The 24730-nt window shown below is 41.0% G+C and overlaps 1 protein-coding gene across 40 annotated transcripts in view; it reads left to right on the forward strand.

Moving 5' to 3' along the window:
* MADD (MAP kinase activating death domain) overlaps positions 1-24730 on the forward strand; it is a 133034-nt gene that overhangs the window by 96242 nt on the left and 12062 nt on the right. For all 40 annotated transcript variants that reach the window (XM_050953419.1, XM_050953417.1, XM_050953416.1 and 37 more), the window contains 5 exons: positions 384-494; positions 7191-7298; positions 7385-7549; positions 15762-15834; positions 21371-21477. In XM_050953419.1, the coding sequence (XP_050809376.1) occupies positions 384-494; positions 7191-7298; positions 7385-7549; positions 15762-15834; positions 21371-21477 (564 nt within the window). The remainder of the gene's footprint in view (positions 1-383; positions 495-7190; positions 7299-7384; positions 7550-15761; positions 15835-21370; positions 21478-24730) is intronic.

Genomic DNA, 24730 nt, shown 5'->3' on the forward strand with positions numbered 1-24730 from the left:
CTTCTATACTAAATGCCGTTGAATAGGAGTAACATCATTTAGTGACATTGTCTTCCACTCCCACTCCTCTAAATGTGGAAGAACAATTGCATTCCCTTTCCTCAAAGAAGGATTGCATGGGATACGTGGTGTTCCATCCCTGTGGTTTCTCTTTACTTGTCCTATTCATCAGCACCTATTCCAGTTTCTGAAGAGAACTTATCTGTTTAAACAGTAGCTTACTCTATTCCTTTGTCTGGAGAAATTGACGGCTGACAGTAGAGCAAACAGTGAGTAAGGAGATCAGTTCTTCTATCCCCTTCGGCAACGTACACCAAGATGTCTGGATATTTTGTCCATGATTAGGGAAAGGTAAATAACCTGGTCCTGTACTTGCTTCCTAGGTGAACAAGAATGACATTAAGAAGAAGGTGCGTCGTTTGATGGGGAAATCGCACATTGGATTGGTGCAGAGCCAGCAAATAAATGAGTTACTAGACAGAGTGGCTAACCTAGTGAGTAAAGAAAAAATTCATGACATCATATCCGTGCCCTTTCCTGGGAAGAGAGACAAAAGAGGGATTAGTCCCCAGTTCGCTCCAGGGCCTCTGGAGCTCTTGAGTAGCCAGGATATTGGCTTGCTTGACTTGAAATATTTTCAATTAAAATGCAAACTGATTTTCTGAGAAAGTAAAACTTATCTGACAAGTCTGTTATAAATATACTGTAGATATTTAATATATAGTGAGTCTGCAGGAATTAGTAAATATATATCTAAGGTTACAGGTGGTGTGATTTCAGGATATAGTATGCAATTGCATAATTAAAAACTGTACCATAAGAATACATGTACACAGGGTACACGTGGTCAGCATTGGCTTTCTCGTTCCTGACTTACGTGCATCATTGTGCGATGTTAATTTTCTCCCAATATAGCTGTTGTATGCTATGTGTTATTTAAAAGACTAACAGTAACTTGATACAATAATGTTAACAGCAATCTATATTTTCCTGGTATTGAGGGTTAATTTATGAACAAATTGGAGGGAATTCCTAAAAGAAGAGAGAAATGATCAGGGAAGTGGAGGGATTGACTTTGGAGTAAAGCTTAAGAGCAGCTATCTTGGTACTCGAACAACACAGTGACAGATGCAGTATAGGAATCTGAATAGGCTAGAATAGCTTACCTAAACACTGCTAGTTGGAAGGGAAAGGACATAATTCTACAACTATTTTAAAAATAAAAAATAAAAATTAATTAAGAGGAATTGTTCTATGACACGGATCCCCAAACTTTCAGAGTTTTTACTGCTACTTAATAGTGGGGCCACTTCTTGAGCCAACTCCCAGTCATATGTGGATTTGCAGTCACATACCAACTGACTACAACTACTGTAACTGCTTGCATGGAAAAGCTTTATGCAGACCCATACAATCAAATTAGTTTCCCCCCTCCAAATCAGTTCCTCCTACATCTCAAAATAACCATACTCCTCCCATCCCACAGTGTCATGCAGTTCTCCTTTACTTTCAGATTCTATATTGAGTTTTTAGGGTGGAGAGTTTTAATCAGCTTCTATGAACTCTGTCAGTTGGTCCCTTTGCCCCCTCCTCCCTGCTTCCAATTCGTTCTTCCCAGCCCAGCATTCAAAATAAATTTCTCCTACAATCATTTTTTTACAAATCTGTTTTCCACACACTCAAACAATTCCAGATGATTTCTCAACTCTTACGTTATACCCCCAGTCAAAATCATTCCCCCCGCATTAAAATTCACTTCTTTCTCTCCCTCCCCACATCAAAAAACAAAACAATCCAAAAAATCTATTGTTCCCTAAGGCTACCTGGCCTCTCGTCTCCACCATCCTTTTCCAGCCTTCTTCATGCTTGATGCTCTCTCCCGCCATTTCCACACTTAGGCCCTGCTCTAATATCCTCCTTACCGCCTCCACCCTTCCCACAGCTCAGTTCCTGCTTCCTCTTTTTCCCTCCCGAAGCAGTCTCCCCACTTGTACTGCCACTTCCTCTCATTTAGCGGTCCTGCTATGACTGCCGCCTCCTCCCACATCTCTCCACCGCCCTCTTCCTTTGGCCCAGATTCCCCAAAAAGTACCTCCTCAGCCTGGCTCCATATATGCAAAGCCTTATGGATTCTGCAGTAGAATGGAACCAGGTTCCATGGCAATGTTAATTTATTCCATTGCCATGAAATATCCTTCATTCCCATCCCCATACCTGCACACAAACACACACAACTATGGCACCTAATTGAAAATACTCACTGAATTGGTTGGGGGTGTGTGTGTGTGTGTGTCTCTCTCTCTCTCTCTCTTTCTCTCTCTCAGCTTTCTAGCGGGTCCAGCTCTCTTCCCTGAGCCTTGGCTTTCACAGTGTTCTAGGCTAGGCCACTGGGACAACCTTCTAGTTCTATCTTCCTATGTGCCAGAGAAGTGGGGAGCTGAGATCTAACTTCAGTCTCCATATCTTCCTGGGACTTTGCCGCTGCATTGTTCTGCAGGAAACCTTGTTTGCCTGGCTCCAAAATGATGGGCTCTAGTTGTGGCTCAGTGAAGCAGTGCAGGGACCATGCACTGTACTCCAGTTTTAACTGCTCCTTTTGGTGAAAGCTGTAAAATGAGGAAACTGCATGGAGGGACAAGAAGGCAGGAAAACAAAAAGCAAAAAAAAAAAAACCAACAACCCTCTCTCTGGCTGCTGCAAAATTGTGACTGTTAAGTGGGTAGGGTGGGAAGGATTCCTGAATTTCATGACACTTTGGGAAAATGTCACGTCCTTTTCCTGCGGAATTGTGGAGTCTTTGTGGACCCAGTTGACGTGAGGCTTGTTTGTACCTCTGAGCTATTGTTTCAGGATCTCTGCAGATTCATTCTGACATCAGTGAATCTCTTGGTGGCAAGCCTGGTGGTGGTGTCCCTAGGCGACCCCTGGATGGCTCTCCCTCAGCAACAGCTTCAGCAGTTGTGGCCAGGCCCACTGACAGCAATTCCAGGCACCAGGGCAGACAGTCAGTGGCCCCCCTAGAAAGGGACAACTGAGATTTACGACACTACGTTTTATTCTGTCGATAACATATTAGAACCCACTGTGTGTAAATTGTGGCATTGCTTGATCTATTTAACTTTTTTTCCCTTTATAGCACCAGTATTAAAAAATTGTGAGCCTAAATATAAGATGTAGAACTTATTTTGAATTTAAATTAAATAAATACATTATGTAATTAAATTAATATATAAAACATTTAAAGAACCACAAAGTATGAAAACACCTAAAGTATCAAGTAGGCTAATTAAACACCTACTCATGATTCATGTGTAATCTAAAGACGAGGAAAAAACTGATATACAAGATGTAACTGAATATGACCAACAAAGTTAAAATATGCAATACAAGACTTGCGCTGCTGGTGCTGTTGGACATCAACACCTGGAGCAATGAAGAGACGGCAGGCATAGCGTGCCACATCTAGCGGGAGATCTCCAAGGAGGCAGCCAGGGGCGAAGGCAGAGAGAAATACCGCACCTCATTTCTTGGCTGAGCTGTGGAGGTAGCCTCTCATCCTGTGCTCATGATAGAGGCTCCTCAGCCAATGCTAGCGGCAGCAACAGGGGGCAAACTTAGGGCTGCCCAATTGGGTGGCTGAACTTATGGCTTGTGCTTGGCAAGGAGCTGCAGCCCTGGGGGAGGAAATCAGATAGCGCAGAGGAAGCTTGTTCCTCTTTAAATTCTCCCGTCCTCAGGCCCACAACTGGAGAGCTGGCACAGCAGCTCCCAAGCAGCCAGAAGATGCAGCAAGCTTTACGGTTCCCAGGCTGCTGTTGCTCTGCTAGATTAGCAGGGTGCAGGAGCACCCTGGCAAACTGTTACTGTTACAGTGAGAGATGGTGCTCGGTACAGAGCAGCAGAGGAAACCAGATTTCTTTTTTTAATCTTAATTTTTAATTAAAAAAAACACATAACCATCCCATCTGCCCAGGCCCTTTTAAATCGCCGGGCCCCTGGGCAATTGACCCATTTCCCTCTGCCATCAGCGGGCTGGCTCTGGCTCTCCCTTATCAGTGACTCTGGTGGCATCAGGCAGTCAGTGGCTTCCATTGGGCTCCTTGTGGTGACAGTTTCTGTGGCTCCTGTTAGCTCTTTCTGGTGGCAGCTCCTGTGTTGGGATGCAGACAGTAGCTCCACTTAATGAGCAGAAGACTTCAATGACAGCTCCAGTTTATACTTGGAGGCATTTTGGCTGGAGCCATGCACGAGGAGGCAGAGCCAGCAGCATCATGTAGCTGCCTAACTCTGTGACTAGCCAGGATGCTGGCTAGAGATGACAGCATGGGAATCTCTGGCTTAGAGTGATCTGATAGCTGTAGGAGTGACAATGCTATATAAATGTTAAGTGATTATAGTATCCTAATTTGGGTAAAATCAAGAAAGAGGAAAGTTACGATTATCAGAATTTTGATACGGTGAGCTGTTAGACTCTCTCTTATAAGAGCAAGGGTGGAAATGCCATCACTTGAGACATTTAAAACAAGACTTGGCAAATACAGTACAAATATAAGAACAGCCATACCGGATCAGACCAATGGTCCATCTGACCCAGTATCCTGTCTTCCAATAGTAGCTAATGCCAGCTGCTTCATAGGGAGTGAACAGAACAGGGCAACAATCAAGTGATCCATCCTCCTATTTTCCAGTACCAGCTTCTGGCAGTCAGAGGTTTAGGGACACTCAGAGCATGAGGTTGTGTCTGTGACCTTCTTGGCTAACAGCCACTGATGGACCTATCCTCCACGAACTTATCTAATCCCTTTTTGAATTCAGTTAAACTTTTGGCCTTCACAGCATTTCCTGGCAATGAGTTCCACAAGTTGACCGTGTGTTGTGTGAACATTTGTTTTAAACCTGCTGACTATTAATTTAATTTGGTGACCCCTGGTTCTTGTGAAGGACTGAATAACACTTCCTTATTCACTTTCTCCACACCATTTTTATTTTATAGGCCTCTACCATATCCCCCATTAGTCATCTATTTTCTAGGCCGAGCAGTCCCAATCTTTTTAATCTCTCCTCATACGGCAGCTATTCCATACCCTACATCATTTTTGTTCACTTATTTGTACTTTTCCAATTCTAATAAATCTTTTTTTGAGCTGTAGTGACCAGAACTACATGCCGTATTCCAGGTGTGGGCATACCATGATTTATATAGTAGCATTATGATATTTTCTATTATCTATCCCTTTCCTAATGGTTCCTAACAATCTGTTACCTTTTTTGACTGCTGTTGCACATTGAGCGGGTGTTTTCAGAGAACTATCCGCAATGACTCCAAGATTGTTTGTTTGTTTTCTTGAGTGATAAAAGTTAATTTATACCCCCATCATTTTGTATGTATAGTTGGGGCTATTTTTTCCAGCATGCAACACTGAATTTCATCCATAATTTAGTTTCCCACTCACCCAGTTTTGTGGGATCTATTTTTAACTCTTCGCAGTTTGCTTTGGACTAAACTATCTTGAGTTATTTTATATTATCTGCAAATGTTGTCACCTCACTGTTTACCCCCTTTTTCAGATAATTTATGAGTATGTTGAATGGCACTGGTCTCAGTATAGATCCCTGAAGGACATCTCTATTTACCATTCTCCATTCTGAAAACTGACCATTTATTCCTACCCTTCGTTTTCTACCCTTTAATCAGTTACTGATCCTTTAGAGGACCTTTCCTCTTATCCCATGACTGCCTTCTTTGCTTAAGAACCTTTGGTGAGGGATCCACTGGATCACCTTTGTGCAGATGCTTGTTGACACCCTCAAAGAATTCTGATAGATGGGTGAGGCATGATTTCCTTTTACAAAAGTCATATTGACTCTTCCCCAACATATCCTGTTCATCTGTGTCTGGTAATTGTTCTTTACTTTAGTTTCAACCAAAATGTATTGAAGGGACTTGTCCTACACTGTTCCCTGGGCCATGGACTAGATCAGTGGTTCTCAAACAGGATTATGTGTATCCCAGGGGGTATATCAACTCATCTAGATATTTGCCTAGTTTTACCACAGGCTACATAAAAACACTAGCAAAGTCAGTACAAACTAAAATTTCATACAGACAAAATGAAAGTAAACAACTTTTCAGTAGTAATGGGCTGTGACATTTATTTATTTTTATGTCTAATTTTGTAAGCAAGTAGTTTTTAAGAGAGGTGAAACTTGGGGGTACGCAGGACAAATCAGACTCCTGAAAGTAGTCTGGGAATGGTTGAGAACCATTGGACTACATGACCTTTTCTTCACTAGGAAAACGAAAAGCATTCTTAACTTGAGTTAACTTAGGCCTGATCTACACTTAAAAATTAGATTGACCTAGCTGTGACCATTAGTGGTTACCCTGAGCACCGAATTCTTCTGTTGACCTAGCTACTGCCTCTCAGAGAAATAAATTAACTAACTACACAATGGAAAAACTCCTTCCGTCAGTGTAGGAAGCATCTATACTACAGCCCCACAGTGGCACAGTTGCAGTGCCATAATTTTGTTGCTGTAGTGTGGATATGCCCTAGCTCAAAGTAAAATCCTAGTGAAGATGAGGCTGGTTGTGGTTTTCATCTGAGTTAATAGGTTGAGTTAAAGAATTCAAAGTAAACGCGAGTTATAACTTGTTGCCCCTAATTCGAGTTCCATCAATGCATAAAATTTGAGTATTTGAGTGGTAGTGGTGCTTTTAACTGAAGCTGGCTGGCTCACCAGAATATATGCTAATGTTCAAGTTAGCACAACTTGTCAGCTCCTAACATGACCACTGTAGGTGGACATAGTGCTGCTAGTCCTCCAGTGCCTTCCCACAATTCCTCTTTGTATCCAGAAAAGACAAGGGAAGTTCTTTCACAATTCATTGGGAAAGAATTCACAAGCAGTTCAACTTACTGCAATGGAAAGAACTATGGGATGTGTCCCCAGAAGTCTTAGTGCCACACGAGAGAGTATAGTACTAGTGTGAACACAGCAGGATGAGTGTTGATTTGCAGAATAGCAGTTCTTGCTTAAGCTACCCTATCTTGAAAAGTGATGGCTTGAGTTACAAGCACACCTTTTATCCTGGTTAAGACACAGCAGATGTAACCTACTAGATCCTTTATAAAATCACAGAAATTAGAGATGGTAGTTTATTAATTACAAATCTTCCTTTTCCATAGGGCGGCCGAGAGCTGTCTGTCCAGCCCAGCGGCAGCAGACACATCAAGAAGCAGACGTTTGTAGTACATGCCGGGACAGATACAACAGGAGACATCTTCTTCATGGAGGTATAGACAAGAATAAATGATACTGCAGTTAATAATGCTAGATGTATGATGTGAAGATTCCCAGCTAAGACTCTTTATACCCTCAGGTGTGTGATGATTGCATTGTGCTGAGAAGTAACATTGGAACTGTGTATGAACGGTGGTGGTATGAGAAACTCATCAACATGACATACTGTCCTAAAACGAAAGTGCTTTGTCTCTGGAGGAGGAACGGCCAGGAGACACAGCTGAATAAGTTCTACACCAAGAAGGTATATTTGTTATTTCACCCTTTTAGTTCCTAAAGGAAGGGAGAGGGCAATGAATCCTCAGTGATGATTACTGAATTGCAGTATCTGTTTAGCAGAACTGATGTTTGATGTAGGTATTACCTGTTCATATGAAGGTTGTTTCAGGAAGTCACTTTTGTGTGTGTCTATGTGTCTGTGTGTGTTTGTGTGCGCACGCGTGCATGTGTGTGCTGGGGACTGCAGACAAAATCTAATACCTAGTTTAAATCTGCTCAGTTGGGGAGGTCTCCTGTTCGCTAAATCTTGAAATTGCTTGAAGAAAATATTTTAAATAATTTGGTAGATTGTGGATTGGGCAGGCCTAAGTATAGAAAGCTAAATAAAATCATTGCCACTCTGGGTTTGCCATGAGATGCAGAGAAAAGAAAAGGGAACCAGTGAAAAGTCTTCATGGACCCAAATGTTTGGATTTGCTGTTTCTGTGGATTTGCATTTGCCACTAGTCTCGAAGCCTTTATCTTCTCCTTGTGCTTGCTTTGCAGGTAAAAATAAATGAATTTAACCTGCTAGGAAAAAAATGAATAGCTCTTAGACATTGAACTCCAAGAGAGCTAAAGATTTGTAACTACAAGTAATATATTTAAGGGCTATAGCATCATATTATATGCATAATTCTTTACTAAGCAATTAAAGACAGACCCCTGTCTTCAAAATCTTACTCTCTACAGGAAATAAGATTGGGAGGCAATAACACAGGAAGGGCATGGGGTGGAGAGGACCACAATGACAGTTTGCTAATGCAGTAACTTGGGAAGCTAACTTATGTATCTTGAGACTCATGTATTTCTTAAAATCATGGTATCAGATTATAGATGATAGGCATCCTTGAAGTAATGCCTAAGAAGGGACTTAGAAGAGGAGAGTCACGAGGTGTGGCAGTAATGAAATTACTATAAACTATGACAGGAAAAACTATATAGTTACGAACAAGTATTTTTGAGGGTTGTGATTGCTGGAAGCTGAGAGAGGAGAAAAGAATGGGTTTACTCTGAGGCCCAGTCTGCACTAGGAAACTGACCTGTTGCTGATACTGATTGTCAGTAAGTGGTTCCCCCCTGGAAAGGGTATTCAAAATGGTTTAACTGCTAGTGTAGATTGATTTTATTTATTTATTTCCATCATTATTTTATTGTCCTAAAGTGCAATTTCAGCTTGGTTCCACTGTGCTTTCTCTAACAGGCAATGATGACTGTCAGCAAAAGGTCAATTCCTTACTATTAACTTGGGCCTAGTGGGCTTAGAGTGGGTTAGTTGTAAATGGAAGTTGTTACCTCCCACAGGCCTCTGATTTCAAAATTGTAAAATGCACCTTTTTTGTCTGAAAGTTTAGAGAAGGCTCACTCTTGCAGTGTAATAAAATAATAATGAAAATTTGCTTTAATTGAGGTGATCAGAAGTAGCTGTGTTTAATATTTTAAAATGAAGAGGAAAGAAAGTACAATGGCGTGGCGGGGGGGAGGGGAATAAATCCCAAAAATGGAGGAGACTGAAGAAAATAGAGAGGAAGTGGGGAAGGAGCCTTTAGTGGGAGGGTCTGTGTAAATCCTCCCCCATAACTCAAGAGGCCAGATGGCACTGTGTCCCTATGGGTGAGGGTCAAGAGCCCATAGGTGAAGAATGTACCGCCTTTGGATTTCAAGAAAAGCAGTACATGAGTTCATGGAAAGAGCACAAAGGTTTAGCGTTCAGTAACACAGTCGTTTTGGGACTGTTTTGCCTGTTACACTTGTATTTTATCTATGGATTTAGAGTAAGGGGAATGCAAAGAGGGGAAGGAACTGGGGAGGTGGGTGGAAATTAATACAGGAAATAGATATGGAAGTTTACAGACAAAAATCAAACTATAATCAGGCACACAATCGTGAATGCAACATAATTAGAAACAAATGAGACATTGGCAATACAAGCGTTCATGCCATGAAACATCACAATTTCAAGTTTTTCAATAAGCTAAATAGTTATCAATTGTTCTTCCTTTTGAAGTGACATCTTTGAATGTCAAAGGGTTAAATAATGTCATTAAAGGGAAGAAAAAGCCCTAGTAGAGTGTAAAGGGGGTGGGGGGAGAGGGACCAGATTATTCTACTTCCAACTTTCCATTTTCAGGAGGGGCACGTTATGGGCATGAAAGGTAATCTCTCCAGTGGATATTTTTTGCTTCAGCTAAAGAAAAGAAAAGAGCAGTGGGTATATTTGCTAAATGTGTCAAATTAAAGTTTATTTAAAGATAAGGAGGGCTGATTTATGTGGTTGAAGGGCACAATTGCTGGGTTATTAATAGCAGTAGGCTCAGTGTATTTTCCTAAGTTAAAAGCAAAAACTTTTTAGGTCTTCTTTAAAACACTGTGACACTTTGGAGAAGGAGAAATTATACTTGGAGGAGAATTCAGTTGCACACCAACTAGTTATTGGGGGATAGATCTGATAATGACAAGGGGGATAGGGAAGCAGATGCAGCATTAACATCTCTGTGCCAACAGTTCAGCATCTCAGATTGCTGGAGAGAATTGCACTTGGGGGAAAGAGATGACACGTTTTATCCACACCTTCATCAGTTATATTCTAGAATACATTTAATGTTAATCTCTAAATCTTTAATGAAGCAGCCAAGATCCGCAGAAATTGGCATTATTTACATTGTGAAATCGTGCACAAGTGGAAGTAATATTTGATAGCAGAGATAGGTCCCTAAGATTACTTTTTTGGAAAATGAACTGCTTGCTTCTCCAAGACAGTTTGCATTAATTAAAGAGGACATTGTAAAATGCTTTCAAATAAATGATACAGATAATAAAAAAGAGGCAGCCCCTGGGAAGCAGGTAAAGCACTATTTAGGGATCAGTTGAAAAGCAGACAAACTCAGTTGAAAAAAGAAAGACCACAAGAAAAAATAGAGCTAGAACAGGAGATAAAAAGGTTACAAGACATTCATAAAAACACAAGTTCAAAAATTTATATAAACAATTAACTAATTTTAGGGGGAAATTAGATATGTTGATGACAGATGCCACTGCAAAAGCACTTGGGTATAAAAGGAGATGTTTTATGAGTGAGGAAATAAGTGATAAACTGTTGGCTCAAAAGCCTAAAGGTATTCAAGAACAGTGTATTATTCCACCAATTAAGAACAGTCAGCAAGATAGTTATATACTCTGCTTATTATAAAAATCTCCATACCGCAGATACTCCAAACTCTGAAGTTATTCAAAAATATCTGGAAGTAGCAGGCTTGCCAAAAATAAGCAAAATTGATAACGAACTTTAGATAAATAACAGGAGACTACATCCTAGCGGCAATAGCAAGTATGAAAAATGGTAAATCTCCAGCACCTCATGGTCTTCCAGCTGGGGGTACAAGGTATTTAAGGAGGTATTTATTAGTGGATCCTCTGAAAGGTATCTTCAATGCTATTCTGTTAGGGGAGGAACTTCCATAACCTATGAAAGAAGCTACTGTGGTTGTTTTCCCTAAAGATAGAAAAGACCTTAGCACAGGAGCCAGAGAACAGGAGAGTTTGGGGAAGAGTATATGTGTTGAGTTTTTCAGGTTGTTTTTTTCCCCCCTTTTTGACAAGAGCTTTGGCGGGAAGGCTATGATGGCTACTGAGGCAGCAGTGGTAATGATCCAAAGAATAGGAAAGACAAGATGACTGGTTGTGGAAGCTGTGGGATGTATATTAGTTTGGAGAGGGTACCTGAAAGGTGCTTTGTAAGAAGTGCTGCCTAATAGATCTGATGGAAGAAAAGATCTGAGGTTTGGAGATGCAGCTAGAAACTATGGCTGAGTTTCAAAGAGGAATTGAGCAGATGATGGAGGGAAGAAGAGAGGAGGTTGAAGGAAAACCTCAGGATTTACAGATGCAAGCTGGACCAGAGAACTGAGAGAGTAGACTGCTGGATGAGGGAAGTAGAAGTGGAAGCATGTGACTGAGAAGAACAGATCAGCTAGCGATGGAGAAATAAAACTGAGGAACAAGTTTGCTGAGTTGGAAAATGATGGGGAGAGTCTGGCAGTAACAGAAGATGAGAGAGCAAAGAAGAAAAGAACAGCTAGAAGAAGGGAAGAGATAATGGATGTAGCCCTAGTTTGGAGCCCCAGAAGGATAGAGGATGACTTGCAGAAAATTGCAAGTGAGAACAGAAGACAGGGAGACTTGTAGCCAGAAACAACAGAAGAGGTAGGGCTGGAGACTCACATCAACACCAAGAAGAGGCAGGTCTGAGTGGCTGGGGGCAATGTACTAAGAAGAACACACAAGCCTGTCACCAGAGCTAATCCAGAGAACAGAAAATGTGCTGTCTGCTGGGAACTAAGATCTAGCATGTGGGCCTGAGGCTAAAGAGGATCCTAATGGGAAAAGGAAAGAATCCATTGGCTTTCTTTTGTGTGGGAACAAATGCTGCTGTTAGATTCTCACTGGGATGTATCAAGAAAGATTACACCAACCTGGGGAAAACACTTAAAGAAATGTGATCAAGTGATCTTCAGTGGGATTCTTCCTGTCTCTAAAAGAGAAGTGCAAAGATGAGACAATAGTATGAAGATTGACCAATGGCTACAAGGAGGACTTTGACAACCCTGGGAGGCAATAATGTATCGAGGATATTCTCATGGGATGGACTCCACCTGAGTAGCAGGGAAATAGACTTCTGGGATGGTGGCTGGCATAACTGATTAAAAGAGCTGTAAACTAGGAAGTCAAGGGAGATGGTTGGGTGCTGCTCAGGTAATCGCCATTCTGATTCTAACATTGGGTGGGAAGAAAAACAAGTAAAAAAGGATACAGCAGTGGAGAAAGGAACAACAGGGGGAAGGAGAATGGACATTAAAATAGTGCCAGTACCACTGATATTAACAGAAAGGTAGGTGATACTGGCAGTAAAATGACTGTACCTAATCGGGTGAAGAATCTGGGTAAAGCCAAGTAGAAACAACTAATATCTCTGTACACCAATGCAAGGAGCCTGGTAGTAAAATGAAGGAACTAGAACTACTGGTGCAGGAAGTGGCACCAGATGATATAGGGATAACAGATACATGGTGGAATAGTAGTCATGAGTAGAATATAGGTATTGAAGGGTATGTGCTTTTCAGGAAAACAGAAATTAAGGGAAAGGTAGTGGAGTAGCAGTATATATTAATGAAGGGGTTAACTGAAGAAATGGAATGTGATGGAATGAATAACATGGCATCTGTTTGGATCAAAATCACTTTGGAGAAGAAAGGTGGTAAAGGCTCCACTGGGATTGTGCTTGGGGTCTGCTGCAGACCTCCAGGATCTGATCTGATTATGGATAAAAACCTCTTTAATATTTTTAATGAAATCAATATTACAGGGAGTTGTGTGATCATTGGAGACTTTAATTTCCTAGAGATATTGGAAGACAAGTGCTACTAATAATGGTAAGGGCAAGAATATTCCTGGGTATGATAGCCAACAGATTTCTTCACCAAATAATCACTGAACCAACAAGAGGTGATGCCATTTTAGATTTGAATTGATAAATAGCAAGAACCTCATAGAGGAACTGGTTGTAGAGGACCACCTTGGCTCAACGATCATGAGCTAATTCAGTGTAAACTAAACGGAAGCATAAACAAAAATAGGTGTGCAACTAGGGTTCTTAATTTCAAAAGGGCAAACTTTAAAAAATTAAAGGAATTAGGGAAGTAGACTGGACTGAAGAACTCAATAATCTGAATGTGGAAGAGGCTTGGAATTACTTTAAATCAAAGTTGCGGAAACTGTTGGAAGCCTGCTTCCCAAGCAAATGCAAAATATTCATAGTGAATGGTTGCAGGCCAAACTGGATGAACAAGCATTTCAAACAGATTATTAAGAGAAAGGAGAAAGCTTACAAGAAATGGAAGAACAGACTGATCAACAAGGAAGGCTACTGCTTGGTGATCAGAAAGTGTAGAGGAAAAGTGAGAACTGTCAAAAGTCAAGCAGAGTGAGACCTTGCAAAGGAAATTAAAACTAATAGTAAAAGTTCTTTATCCATATAAATAAAAAGAACACAAGGAAAGAAGTGGGACCATGAAACACTGAGAATGAGGTAGTGATTAAAGATTATCTGGGCCTAAACCTAAACAAATACTTTGTCTCCATTTTTAATAAGAGTAATGAAAATAGGGGCTGTGGGTAATAGGAACAAGGATATGGAAGAAGAAATTACCACATCCGAGGTGGAAACCAAACTCAGACTGCTTAATGGACCAAATCAGGCGGCCCGGATAAACTCAATCCAAGAATATTAAAGAAATCGGCACATGAAATTGTAAGCTCAGTAGCAAGGATTTTTAATAAATCTATCAATCTGATCTTTTTCTTTGAGAAGATAACTGATTTTCTGAACAAAGAAAATGCAGTAGGTCTAAGCTACCTGGATTTCAGTAAACCATTTGATACAGTTCCACATGGCAAATTATTAGTTAAATTGGAGAAGATGGGGATTAATAAAAGAATTAAACAGTGGGTAAGGAACTGGTTAAAGGGGAAACTTCTGCGGGTCATGCTGGGCTAGAGAGAGGTTACTAGTGGAGTTCCTCAAGGATTGATCTTGGGACCAATCTTATTGAACACTAATGACCTTGGCACAAAAAGTAGCAGTGTACTAATAAAATCTGCAGACAACAGAAGGTTGGGAGGTATTGCCAATACAGAGTAGGACCAGAATATTACATAAGATTTGGATGACATTGAACAATGGATTAATAGAAATGGGATGAAGTTTAATAGTGCAAAGTGCCTTTAGAGACTACTGGCAAGAATTTTTGCTATATGCTGGGAATGTATCAGTTGGTAATAACAGAGGAGGAGAAAGACCTGGGTGTATTGGTCGATTACAGAATGACTATGAGATGCCAATGTGATACGCCTCTGAAGAAGGCTAATGCAATCCTAGGATGCATCAGGCAAGGAGTTTCCAATAGAGTTAGAGGAAGTATTATACAAAGCACTGGTCAGACCTCATCTGGAATACTGTGTGCAATTCTGGAACAGATGCAAAGAATGGCTACTAGGAGGATCAGAGGAATGGAGAACCTACCTTATGAGAGGGGACTTTAAGGAGCTTGGCTTGTTTAGTCTAACAAAATGAAGGCTGAGGGAGATATGGTTGCTTTCTAGAAATACGTCAGAGGGATAAACGCTGCGGGGAAGATGAGTTATTTAAGTTAAGTGTCAGTGTTGGCACAAGAACAAATGGATATAAACTGGCCATCAATAAGTTTAGGTTTGAAACTAGATGAAGGTTTCTAGTTCTGGAACCGCATTCCCAGGGGAGTAGTGGGAGCAAAAGACCTAACTTGTTTCAAGGCTGAATTTGATAAGTTTATGGAGGGGAACATATGATTAGGTTGCCTACAACACTGTGATACATGGCCCATCCATGATTACTATTAGCAAATACCTCCAGTGGCTGGAGATAGGACACTAGATGAGGAGGGCTCTGAGTTACTACAGAGAATTCTTTCCCGGGGGTCTGGTTGGTGGGTCTTGCCCATATGCTCAGGAAAGAATTTTCCCTCAGGTCAGATTGGCAGAGACCTGGGTGGGGCTTTGCCTTCCTCTGCAGCATGGAGCACGGGTCACTTGCTAGTTTAAACTAGAGTAAATGGTGGATTCTGTGGACCTGGGTAGACAAATTACCCCAGAGGAATGGTATTTGATCTGGACAAGTAGACCAGCAATCTGCTTGTAGCAGAACAAAAGAAAATTTCTTTAAGATATTGTTTCAGTGGTAAGTCAGAGTTGAGAGAGAGGGAAAAATGGGGATAAATGTTGCAGAAATTGTGGTTAGACAGGAGATTATGAAGGACATGTCCAGTCATTTAAAAACTATTGGGATGCAGTCTGTAATCAAATATCACAAACTGTTGGATATTTATTATCAAATGATCCTTTGGTAATCCTCCTAGGACTTCCTCATGGAAATGGTCATATGAGAGGAAAGGACTTGACCTTTTTGTAGAGAATTAGTCATAGGCTTAAAGGCCAGAAGGAACCACCAGATCATCTGAGCTCCTGTATATCATGGGCCACCACCACCACCCAACATCCACACACTAAACCCCACAATCAATGCTGTTGAGCTGCTCTGTGCTCTCAGTGATGCAGTATTGCTAGTGCATGCTGTGAAAACACGTTATCTAACTCTTCTCTTACAGTGTCGGGAATTGTACTATTGTGTAAAAGACAGTATGGAGCGAGCAGCAGCAAGACAGCAAAGTATTAAACCAGGTAAGAGCTGTGGCCTCCAGGCAGGGGTGGACACGATTTTGCAGGTACTGTATGATCAACCAACCTCTTTAATGCAGTGTAGTTGTAGCCATGTCGGTCCTAGGACATTAGAGGGACAAGGTGGGTGAGGTTATATATATATATATATATATATATATATATATATATATATATATATATGATATATTTTTTTTTGGACTAGAAGATTTTACCTCACCCACCTCATCTCTCCAGCCTCTTTAATGATGGTTTGTGTGAATGTAGTGCTTTTTATTCAGTGATCTCAACGTTCTGTTTCCTCCTCTACCTATGCATGTATGGCAGGTTGTGATGGAGGAGATGATGATGATGATGATGATTTATTATTGGCTGGTGTAGTCCTCACCAAAAATCATAAATTTCTAAAATCAGTCACTCCTTCAGGGGTCTGATTTATCAATACAATGATAATTCCAAAATAATACTACATGACATGAAACCTTACTCTAGCTCTCTCCTTAGATTTGGCTGGTGCTACCTTTCCTTCCATCAGGACCTATCTGTTCCATGCCCTGGCCCTCTGAAAGGGTTACTCCCACCTCCATTATATTCAGAGTGAAGTCTAATGAACCCCTCTTGTCCCAGTGAATCAGCAGTTATTCACCCTGTAGTTCCCTGCAGAGTTCTAACACTCAGGGCTTGTGTGCATGGGAAAGTTGTACACCTCTACCCCGATATAACGCTGTCCTCGGGAGCTGAAAAATCTTACCGCGTTATAGGTGAAACCACGTTATACTGAACTTGTTTTGTTCTGCCAGAGCTCGCAGCCCTGTCCCCCTCGGAGCACTGCTTTACCGTGTTATATCCGAATTCGTGTTATATCGGGTCACATTATATCGGGGTAGAGGTGTACCAGTGTAACCTAAGGTCTGAATTTAAATCGTTGGAGTTTACCAGTATAACCCATTGTTTGGACACTCTTAGACCCACATAAGAGGGGCTTTTTCTGTTTAGTTTGTGTCACTTTTCAAGGAATTAAAGTAAACCAAAAAACCTCACTATTTTATACTGGAATAAGTGTGTCCACATGGGGATTTAAACCAATATAATGATACCTGTACAACTGGTAAAACATTCTTGTGTGGACAAGTAGTAACAGAATGGGAAAAAGGAAGATCCTGCCACTGTTGCAGCTGGAAAACTAGCAAACCTCTTTTAAAGTGTATAAGGCCAGAAATGTGATTTATTGTTCTTACTCAACATACTAGCTTTGTATGTGTGTTCAGTGTTAACTGCTTATTTGGATGATAAAAATAATGTTGTTACTGTTTACTCTTAGTAGTACTGCAGAGTAATCTTTGGGAACTGGAGCTGGAGTCTGCTCTGGCTCGTGTATGATCATCAATTGTGGTCTTGTCAACATGGGGAAGTTATATCAGTGAAAGGGAGGTAGGGTGTGAATTTAAACCAATCTAGTTAGATTAGTATAACTACCCATGTGGACACTCTTATTCCAGTAGAAGAATGCCTTTTTTTCGGTTTAACTTATGTCACTTTGGAAGTGTTTAAAGTAAGCTCAAAAAAAAAAAAAAAAAAAAAAGAAAAAAAGCCACTCTTACTGTGGAATAAGTGTATCCACACGGGGGAATTATACCAATATAACTATAGCTGTTTAACTCTACCAGTATAATTATAACTGGAAAAAAGCCTCATGGAGACAAGTCCCAAGTTCCAGTTGTAGGGTCAAATATTGCCCACATGTTTTACTTGAAACACCTTGTTGAAAACATAGAAAAAGTGTGACCCTATGAGCCCCTCAGTGCCCACTTGCAAAGGGTTCAATATCATTTAACAGCAACTTCTATTAAGCCTGACAAACTTACGACATCTAACACATTTCAGTCACAATATTTATCTGTAAAGAATATTTTGTAAGATATCAGTTGAAAGCCAGTGAATACTGGTCATTAATATCACTGTGAAATGTGTGTATTAACACTGTATGAGGAATTACACACACTTTTGATACTGTGTTTTGAAGCCTGTAATCAGAGAGAAACAGGTTTTTTTCAAGACAAGAGGGAGGACAGTTATCTCCATGTCTCTAATGTAAATTGAGCGTGGTGATGATAGAGACAATGGACAGTTCATTTGCATCTGAGATAAACAGGAGAAGCAGGTTAATGAGGATGTGTAATCAACATGGGAAGACACTGAAGTCTGAACCCCAGAGGTCCATCCTGACTCTGATGACAAAGACAATAAACTCTGGGGAATATAAGGAGAAGCAAAATGACATTTTGGTTATCACTGAGGGAACAAAGAGGTTGGTGTTCTTTGCATTTGTGAATGGTGGATCCCCTGCCATGTGGATTGGTGATTCTAAGAAGTGGCTGTAGGTGAGTGTGATGGAGCGTACCAACCCCACACTGGGCCAACAGAGATGGACCAATCACTGTGGGCCCAAGATGCCATGCCCCCTTTCCCCTGCTATGCATGCCTCAGGTGGAAGAGCCAGATAAAAGGAGGCAGCCCAGCCCAGTCAGGCTGGCTGAGGAGGAAGGAGGACATGTACTGCAGGCTCCTGCAGAGGGGCTGGTGACATTCCAGGCAGTAGATCCCATGGACTTGGACAGCGCTGCAGATGACTCACTGGTGGCAGAGGCGAATGGGGATGCCAAGCCACCACCAGCTGAAAAAATACCAGGGATGTAATTTGTGGTAGGAAGTAACCCAGGGGAAGTAATAGAAGTTGATGCCTAAACCCTTAACGGGAGTCCCTGACTTCATAGGGTCCTGGGTCAGAACCCAGTGGAGCGGGCGTGGCCAGGTTTCCCAGCCACACTCCACGGGCCACCAGGCACGGCTGCTGTCTGCTCTCGGTTCCAGCCATGGGGCTCTGGGGCTTTAGACTGTTCTGCCCTGCCCTGCCCTGCCCAGGAGCTACACACTGATTTGCTGTTCTGCTCTGCCAAGAGGGCCAGGACCCTCGTTGTGGTTCTCAGTCCCAACCTGGAGGCTTAGAGGCTACCAACTCTTCGTTTATGCCGTCCTGGCAGGGAACCAGAGCTCACTTCGCTACAATTACCTGATTAACAGAGAATCCTGACAACTTGGTAGTGAGGTGTACCAATCCCTCAATGGGCATGACCTGGCTTGACACACAGGGCCTCCATCCCAGTGAGAATACTGCTTTAGACAAGAATTGTAGCCTGTTAATTTTTAGCCGCTAGAAAGTGAATAAAACCAAATACTTAGTTTTATTTGTAACCATTTTGTGTTTCTTTTGTCTCTGCTTAGTATCTCTTAAATCTCCATTCTTTATTAATAAACTTATTCTTGTTTTTAATACAAATTCTTTTTGGTGTAAAAAAAAAAAAGTCTCCAGAGGCAATCCTGGCAATTAGAGGCCAGTAAGCCTAATTTCAGTACCAGGCAAACTGGTTTACACTATAGTAAAGAACAATTATCGGATGTACAGATGAACATGATTTGTTGGGGAACAGTAAACACAGCTTTTGTAAAGGATAATCATGCCTCACCAATCTATTAGAATTCTTTGAGGGGGTCAACAAACATAGGGCCGGCTCCAGGGCCCACCAGGCCAAGCACGTGCTTGGGGCGGAAAGCCGTGGGGGGGTGATATGCCAGCGTCGCAAGGGCAGCAGGCGGGCTGCCTCCGGCGGTTTGCCTGCAGAGGGTCTGCTGGTTCCACAGCTTCGGCGGACTGCGGGAGGTCTGCCAAAGCTGCAGGACCAGAGGATCCTCCACAGACAAACCGCTGGAGGCAGCCTGCCTGTCGTGCTTGGGGCAGCAAAATCCCTAGAGCTGCTGCTGAAGAAACATATGGACGGGTGATCCATTGGATATAGCTTACTTGAATTTTCAGAAAGTCTTTGACAAGAATGTTTGGTGAAGGACTTTAAGTAAGCAGTCATGGGATAAGAGGGAAAGGCCTCTCATGGATCAGTAACTGGTTAAAAGACAGGAAACAAATGGTAGGAATAAGTGGTCAGTTTTCAGAATGGAGAGAGGTACAGATGCTCCCCAACTTATGCAAGCGTTCCGTTCCAGAACACCTTGCGTAAGTCGAATTTTGCCTAAATTGGGAACGTATACTCGACAATTATGCATGCACAGAAAAAGTTCCGTAAGCTTTTTTTTGTAAGTCCGGATTTGTGTAAGTCGGGTTTGTGTAACCTCCGGAGACTGTCTGTAAATAGTGGTGTCCCATGGGGATCTGTACTGGGACCATTGCTGTTCAACATATTCATTAATGATCTGGAAAAAGGGGCAAACAGTGAGGTGGCAATGGTTGAAGATGATACAAAATTACTCGAGATAGATAAGTCCAAAACAGACTACGAGGAATTACAAAGGGATCTCACAAAACTTAGTGACTGGGCAACAAAATGGCCAATGAAATTCACTGTTGATAAATGCAAAATAATACATGTTGGAAAACATCATCCAAACTATACATATAAAATGATGGAATCTAAATTAGCTGTTACCTCTCAAGAAAGAAATCTTGGCATCATTATGGATAGTTCTCTGAAAACATCCACTCAGTGTGCAGCAGCAGTTTAAAAAGCAAACAATATTAGGAACCATTAGGAAAGGGATAGCTAATAAGACAGAAAATATCATCATGCCACTATATAAATCCATGTTGTGCCCACACCTCGAATACTGTATGTAGTTCTAGTTGCCCCATCTCAGAAAAGTTATATGAAAAATAGAAAAAGTACAGAGAAGGGCAACAGGCGGATGTGTAGTCTGTCTTTTTGGAGACAACTAATTTGGTAATTCCTGTGAGAGTCCAGTGGCAGGCTGTATACTACAGAGGAATACTCCTTTGGGGGTACGGGAACTCTGGGTACCGAGCATTACCTGCAAGGCACAGTAAGGGCTGTTGGAATCCTAAGTTTGTTTGGCTGACTACCACACTGGGGTGGCAGTCAAACAGGGTAGCATCAACAAATTCCTCTTTTGCTAAGGCAGAGGGATAACAGGGTGGCTTACAGTTCTGGATGCCCTCAGAAAGCACCACAGAAGGACATGAGGGATTCAGGAAACCCTTCTTTCTTTGTGGCATTAAGAATATTTCCATTTTATTTTCACCCCATTAGGACACTCTTATGTTCATTTGAAATTGCAGGAAATTCAAAGCTCTAGGTGAATTTGTATTTGCTCTGCTTATGCGGAAGGTTAATGCTTGTAAGGTGTTAACCATTGTGTTGTATCGTACAGAAAAGAGAGCTAACTTCTTAAAAAAATAAATAAACAAAAAGCCCTCTTACCACGTACCCATGACAAGTACAGACTCTGAGCTAGTCTTTTAATTTCCCTCACACATTACAGAGACTAGCAATTAAATATGGGATGGTGTTTAGAGCACTCACTGCTAGACTTTAATCAAGTACTCAATACTATTCATGTCATAAAATGTTGCAATGTTCTTGCTTTAATCACTCAATAAATGGAAAGTATTGTGCAGCTCAGTCTATTTGATTCTTTCGTGTCCTCCTTCTCTTTGTTTGTTGTTATATTGCAGGACCTGAATTGGGTGGTGAGTTCCCAGTGCAGGATATGAAAACTGGTGAAGGAGGGCTTCTGCAAGTCACGTTGGAAGGAATTAACCTGAAGTTTATGCATAGTCAGGTAGGAGGGAATCTTCCACTAGAGTATGTCAGCATGAAGCTTTTTGCAGCACTTCTGCATCAATGTGTTTCCTCTTCACTGCACCACCAAGGGGAAAGGGTAGGATGACAAAGGGGAATATGGCCTATATTCTGTAAATATTGAAATGAGAAATTCTCAGAGTGTAGACATCTATAATACGTTTCTTTTTAAAGTAGAATTAGTTGTAGAGGTGAGTATTAACTTTGTTTCTGGCTGCTAGAATTCTGTAGGTGCACAAGATAACTGGTACTCAAGGTACTAAAACAGAAACAACAAAAAATAGTAGGCGGTAATCTTCGCTTCCATAACATATTATGTAGTGAACTCTGAAATTCTGATGGCACAGTGATTTAGCACTGTGTCTGTAAGATTATGCTAGGTACATTTGCAGGTATTTCAGGTAACTTTCTTCATCATGTTTAATTTTTGTATTTTAAAAATGTGGGAGAGTCTGCAGATCCAGACAAGAAAATAGAGTAAGAGGATGACTCTCTCTCACATTGAAGAAGATGAGAATAAATTACTGATTTTTTGCCCCCCTTTCCAAATAGCAATCTATCTGTGGGTGTAGAGGAAACACAAATATAATTGTTTTATCATTTTTTCCCCTTTATCTGGATGTTGTTTCATTTGCTTTCTTTAGTCCTTGTTTTTGTTTTTTTGCTTTGTGTTCATGTTTGTTTTGCATATGTCATTAGAGGTGTGCTGTGCTGGACAGTAGAACCATTTTTTAGCGGAGGGTGGGGTGTGTGTGTGTGTGTGTGAGAGAGAGAGAGAAAAAAGCTGCTGTCAGTCAGTCCCTCGTGCAGTGTGTTACCTTTTCCTCTAATTAAATCTTCTCTCTACTGTTTACCATATAAACCTTGTTCCTTTACACACTCACTTGCTTTCAAACTGAGGTGAGAGCATCTGCACCCCTCAAGACACAAAATGGAACTATGAAACATAGAAAAAATGCCTATTAACCTTGTGTGTAAACCTGTTTTCTTATAATGGATGACCTTTGAGAATAGGGGAAGATTATCACCATGAGAGTTTACAAATAGTCTATTAATTGTAATGTTATTAATTCTTGTTTTATTTTCAAACATTTCACTTTCCTAAAAATGGGAAACTACCATAAATTCCGCCACTTGGGGAAACACAACACCCTTTAATTTTTGTTCAAATGAGCCAGATGCCTCCAGGGCAGTCACATGCCTTTTGTATAGCCTTGCACTTAACCATTTTCGGGCTTTTAGATAATTGATATTGTATCTGATCTGTTTAAACTTTTCCCTTGACATCCAGAATAAAAAAGCTCAAGCTGTATAATATGAACCTTAACAGCAGATGCTACTGCAATCAATGGAAATAATCTAAGTGGATAAAAAATGGACAATTTTCCTGTTACAATGCCCTTATTTCCTCTTCCCTGTATCCCTCTGAAAAGGGAAGTGATAAAATGTTTGACAAATAGAGAGTGATAAAATGTTTGACAAACTGAACTGCAAAAGAGCACAAGTAAACAAAGTGGTAGGATTAATTGTCTATTCCCCGGATACTTGGTTGTGAGAAGGAGGCAATTTGCAGGTTTGCTGACACAAAAATCTCAGGTAGTTTCTGGTACTGAGGAATAAAGAAGCTGGAATCATGTGTTAGAGCTTCTCTATTATTGGAAATGTCATCTGTACTTGAAAATCAATATACCTTGATTACCCTCAGAATTGATCCATTTACAGAAGGCAGACATAGGTAAGACTGTTTGTTTCTAAAAGAGACCTTTTAACTGGCATGATCTTGGGTCCTGTCTAGTGGCCTCCCTTTGCCTTTCTTGGGTAGTTAACCATTTGGGGATTAAATGAACGTAGTGTATTACTGGTGGTGTAGTGAAAAGAAGTGCCCAGATACCTTTCTGCATTTTCTGTTTTCCTAGTAGATGCAATATCTCCAGGAAATTTATCTCTAAATCCGCACCAGAGCTTGCAGCTTTGTAAGTACATAGCAACTGAAGAGATCACTGCAGTTCGTTGCTATGCGGTCTTTCAAGAATATCTGTAAGGTGTTGGCAGGAGACTTATTCAGGTTACTGGAGCAATCTTACTCTTCATATGTATGTTTCCTGCTTGAAGAAACAAATGTTCTAGGACCTGAGCATACAACTGATTCCTGATCACCTTCCTGTATCTTCTGCTCAAACCCACAAGTTGTCTCTCGCCCTGAAAGGACTAACTGCATTTATGCTTTTCCAGGATGTGGATGCACATCAGAAGAGATTGTTTAATTGTATAGGGCATTAAATGAACTCATTGCACTCAGAGAATTTGCTGATTTGCACAAAGCTGGCATCTGTGTTCTAGAACATGGAAAAAAATGATTAGTGTGATCTGTGACCAGGCTCATTTTCCTTTTTTGGATGCTTATTTTTTAAAGCAAAGATCAGTCCAAACCAGTTCTGTTTTTTCCCAGTGGGTATCCAACTCATAGTGGCTCTGTGGCATACTGTATGAAATGAACAAACAAAAAACAAATATCAGCATCTTTGTGCATGTTTTTTTAAAGATGAAATCATTGCTGCCCAAAGGCATCATCTGGATCAATTTCAAGACTGAGTGCACATACCATATAAAATCTACAAACAGTTCTGTTGCTAAATCTCAATTGCTGTGCTGTCTGGTGGGGAAGGGTAGCAGCCCCTCCCCCATTAAGTTTGACTGGTGGATCGTCTAAGAGAAGCAGCATGAGGGTGGGAAGCATATTGCCCCTTGCCTGCCCTCTGTGCTGGAGGAGGATGCATGGAGGGGCAGAAACCAAAGTGGGATGGACCTGGGCCATAAATCGTATGCCAAATTTGGGAGCCAGCCATTTCTTGTCCCCCTTTTTGTTGCATTTAAGGTGTGTTGGTTTTCTCTTTGCTGTAATTCAATTGAGTGCCTGAAGGGGTAGCAATGTTGGATATGTCAGAGTTACTAACTCCTTCGTTTCTCTTCCATGCTTTCTCCTCCTGCAAGGAGCGGAAGGTACTCCATCTTCTGCTGTCTTCGCTTCTTAGCATTTTAAGTTGTTTGTTGATTTCTAGCATTGTGGCAAATTTATCTTTTTTAATCTCCCTGTATTTATGTATTGAACTGAAAATAAATTAGTAGTATGTGCTACAATGTTTCAAGTCATAGCAGCCGTGATGGTGTTTCTTTTTGTTTGTTTTTGAATAAAAAGTTGTCCCTCATTGACTAATCTTGTGTTATTTTCCTCC

The sequence above is a fragment of the Gopherus flavomarginatus genome, chromosome 5 (assembly GCF_025201925.1).
Source record: "Gopherus flavomarginatus isolate rGopFla2 chromosome 5, rGopFla2.mat.asm, whole genome shotgun sequence".
In the NCBI taxonomy this organism is placed as follows: Eukaryota; Metazoa; Chordata; order Testudines; family Testudinidae; genus Gopherus; species Gopherus flavomarginatus.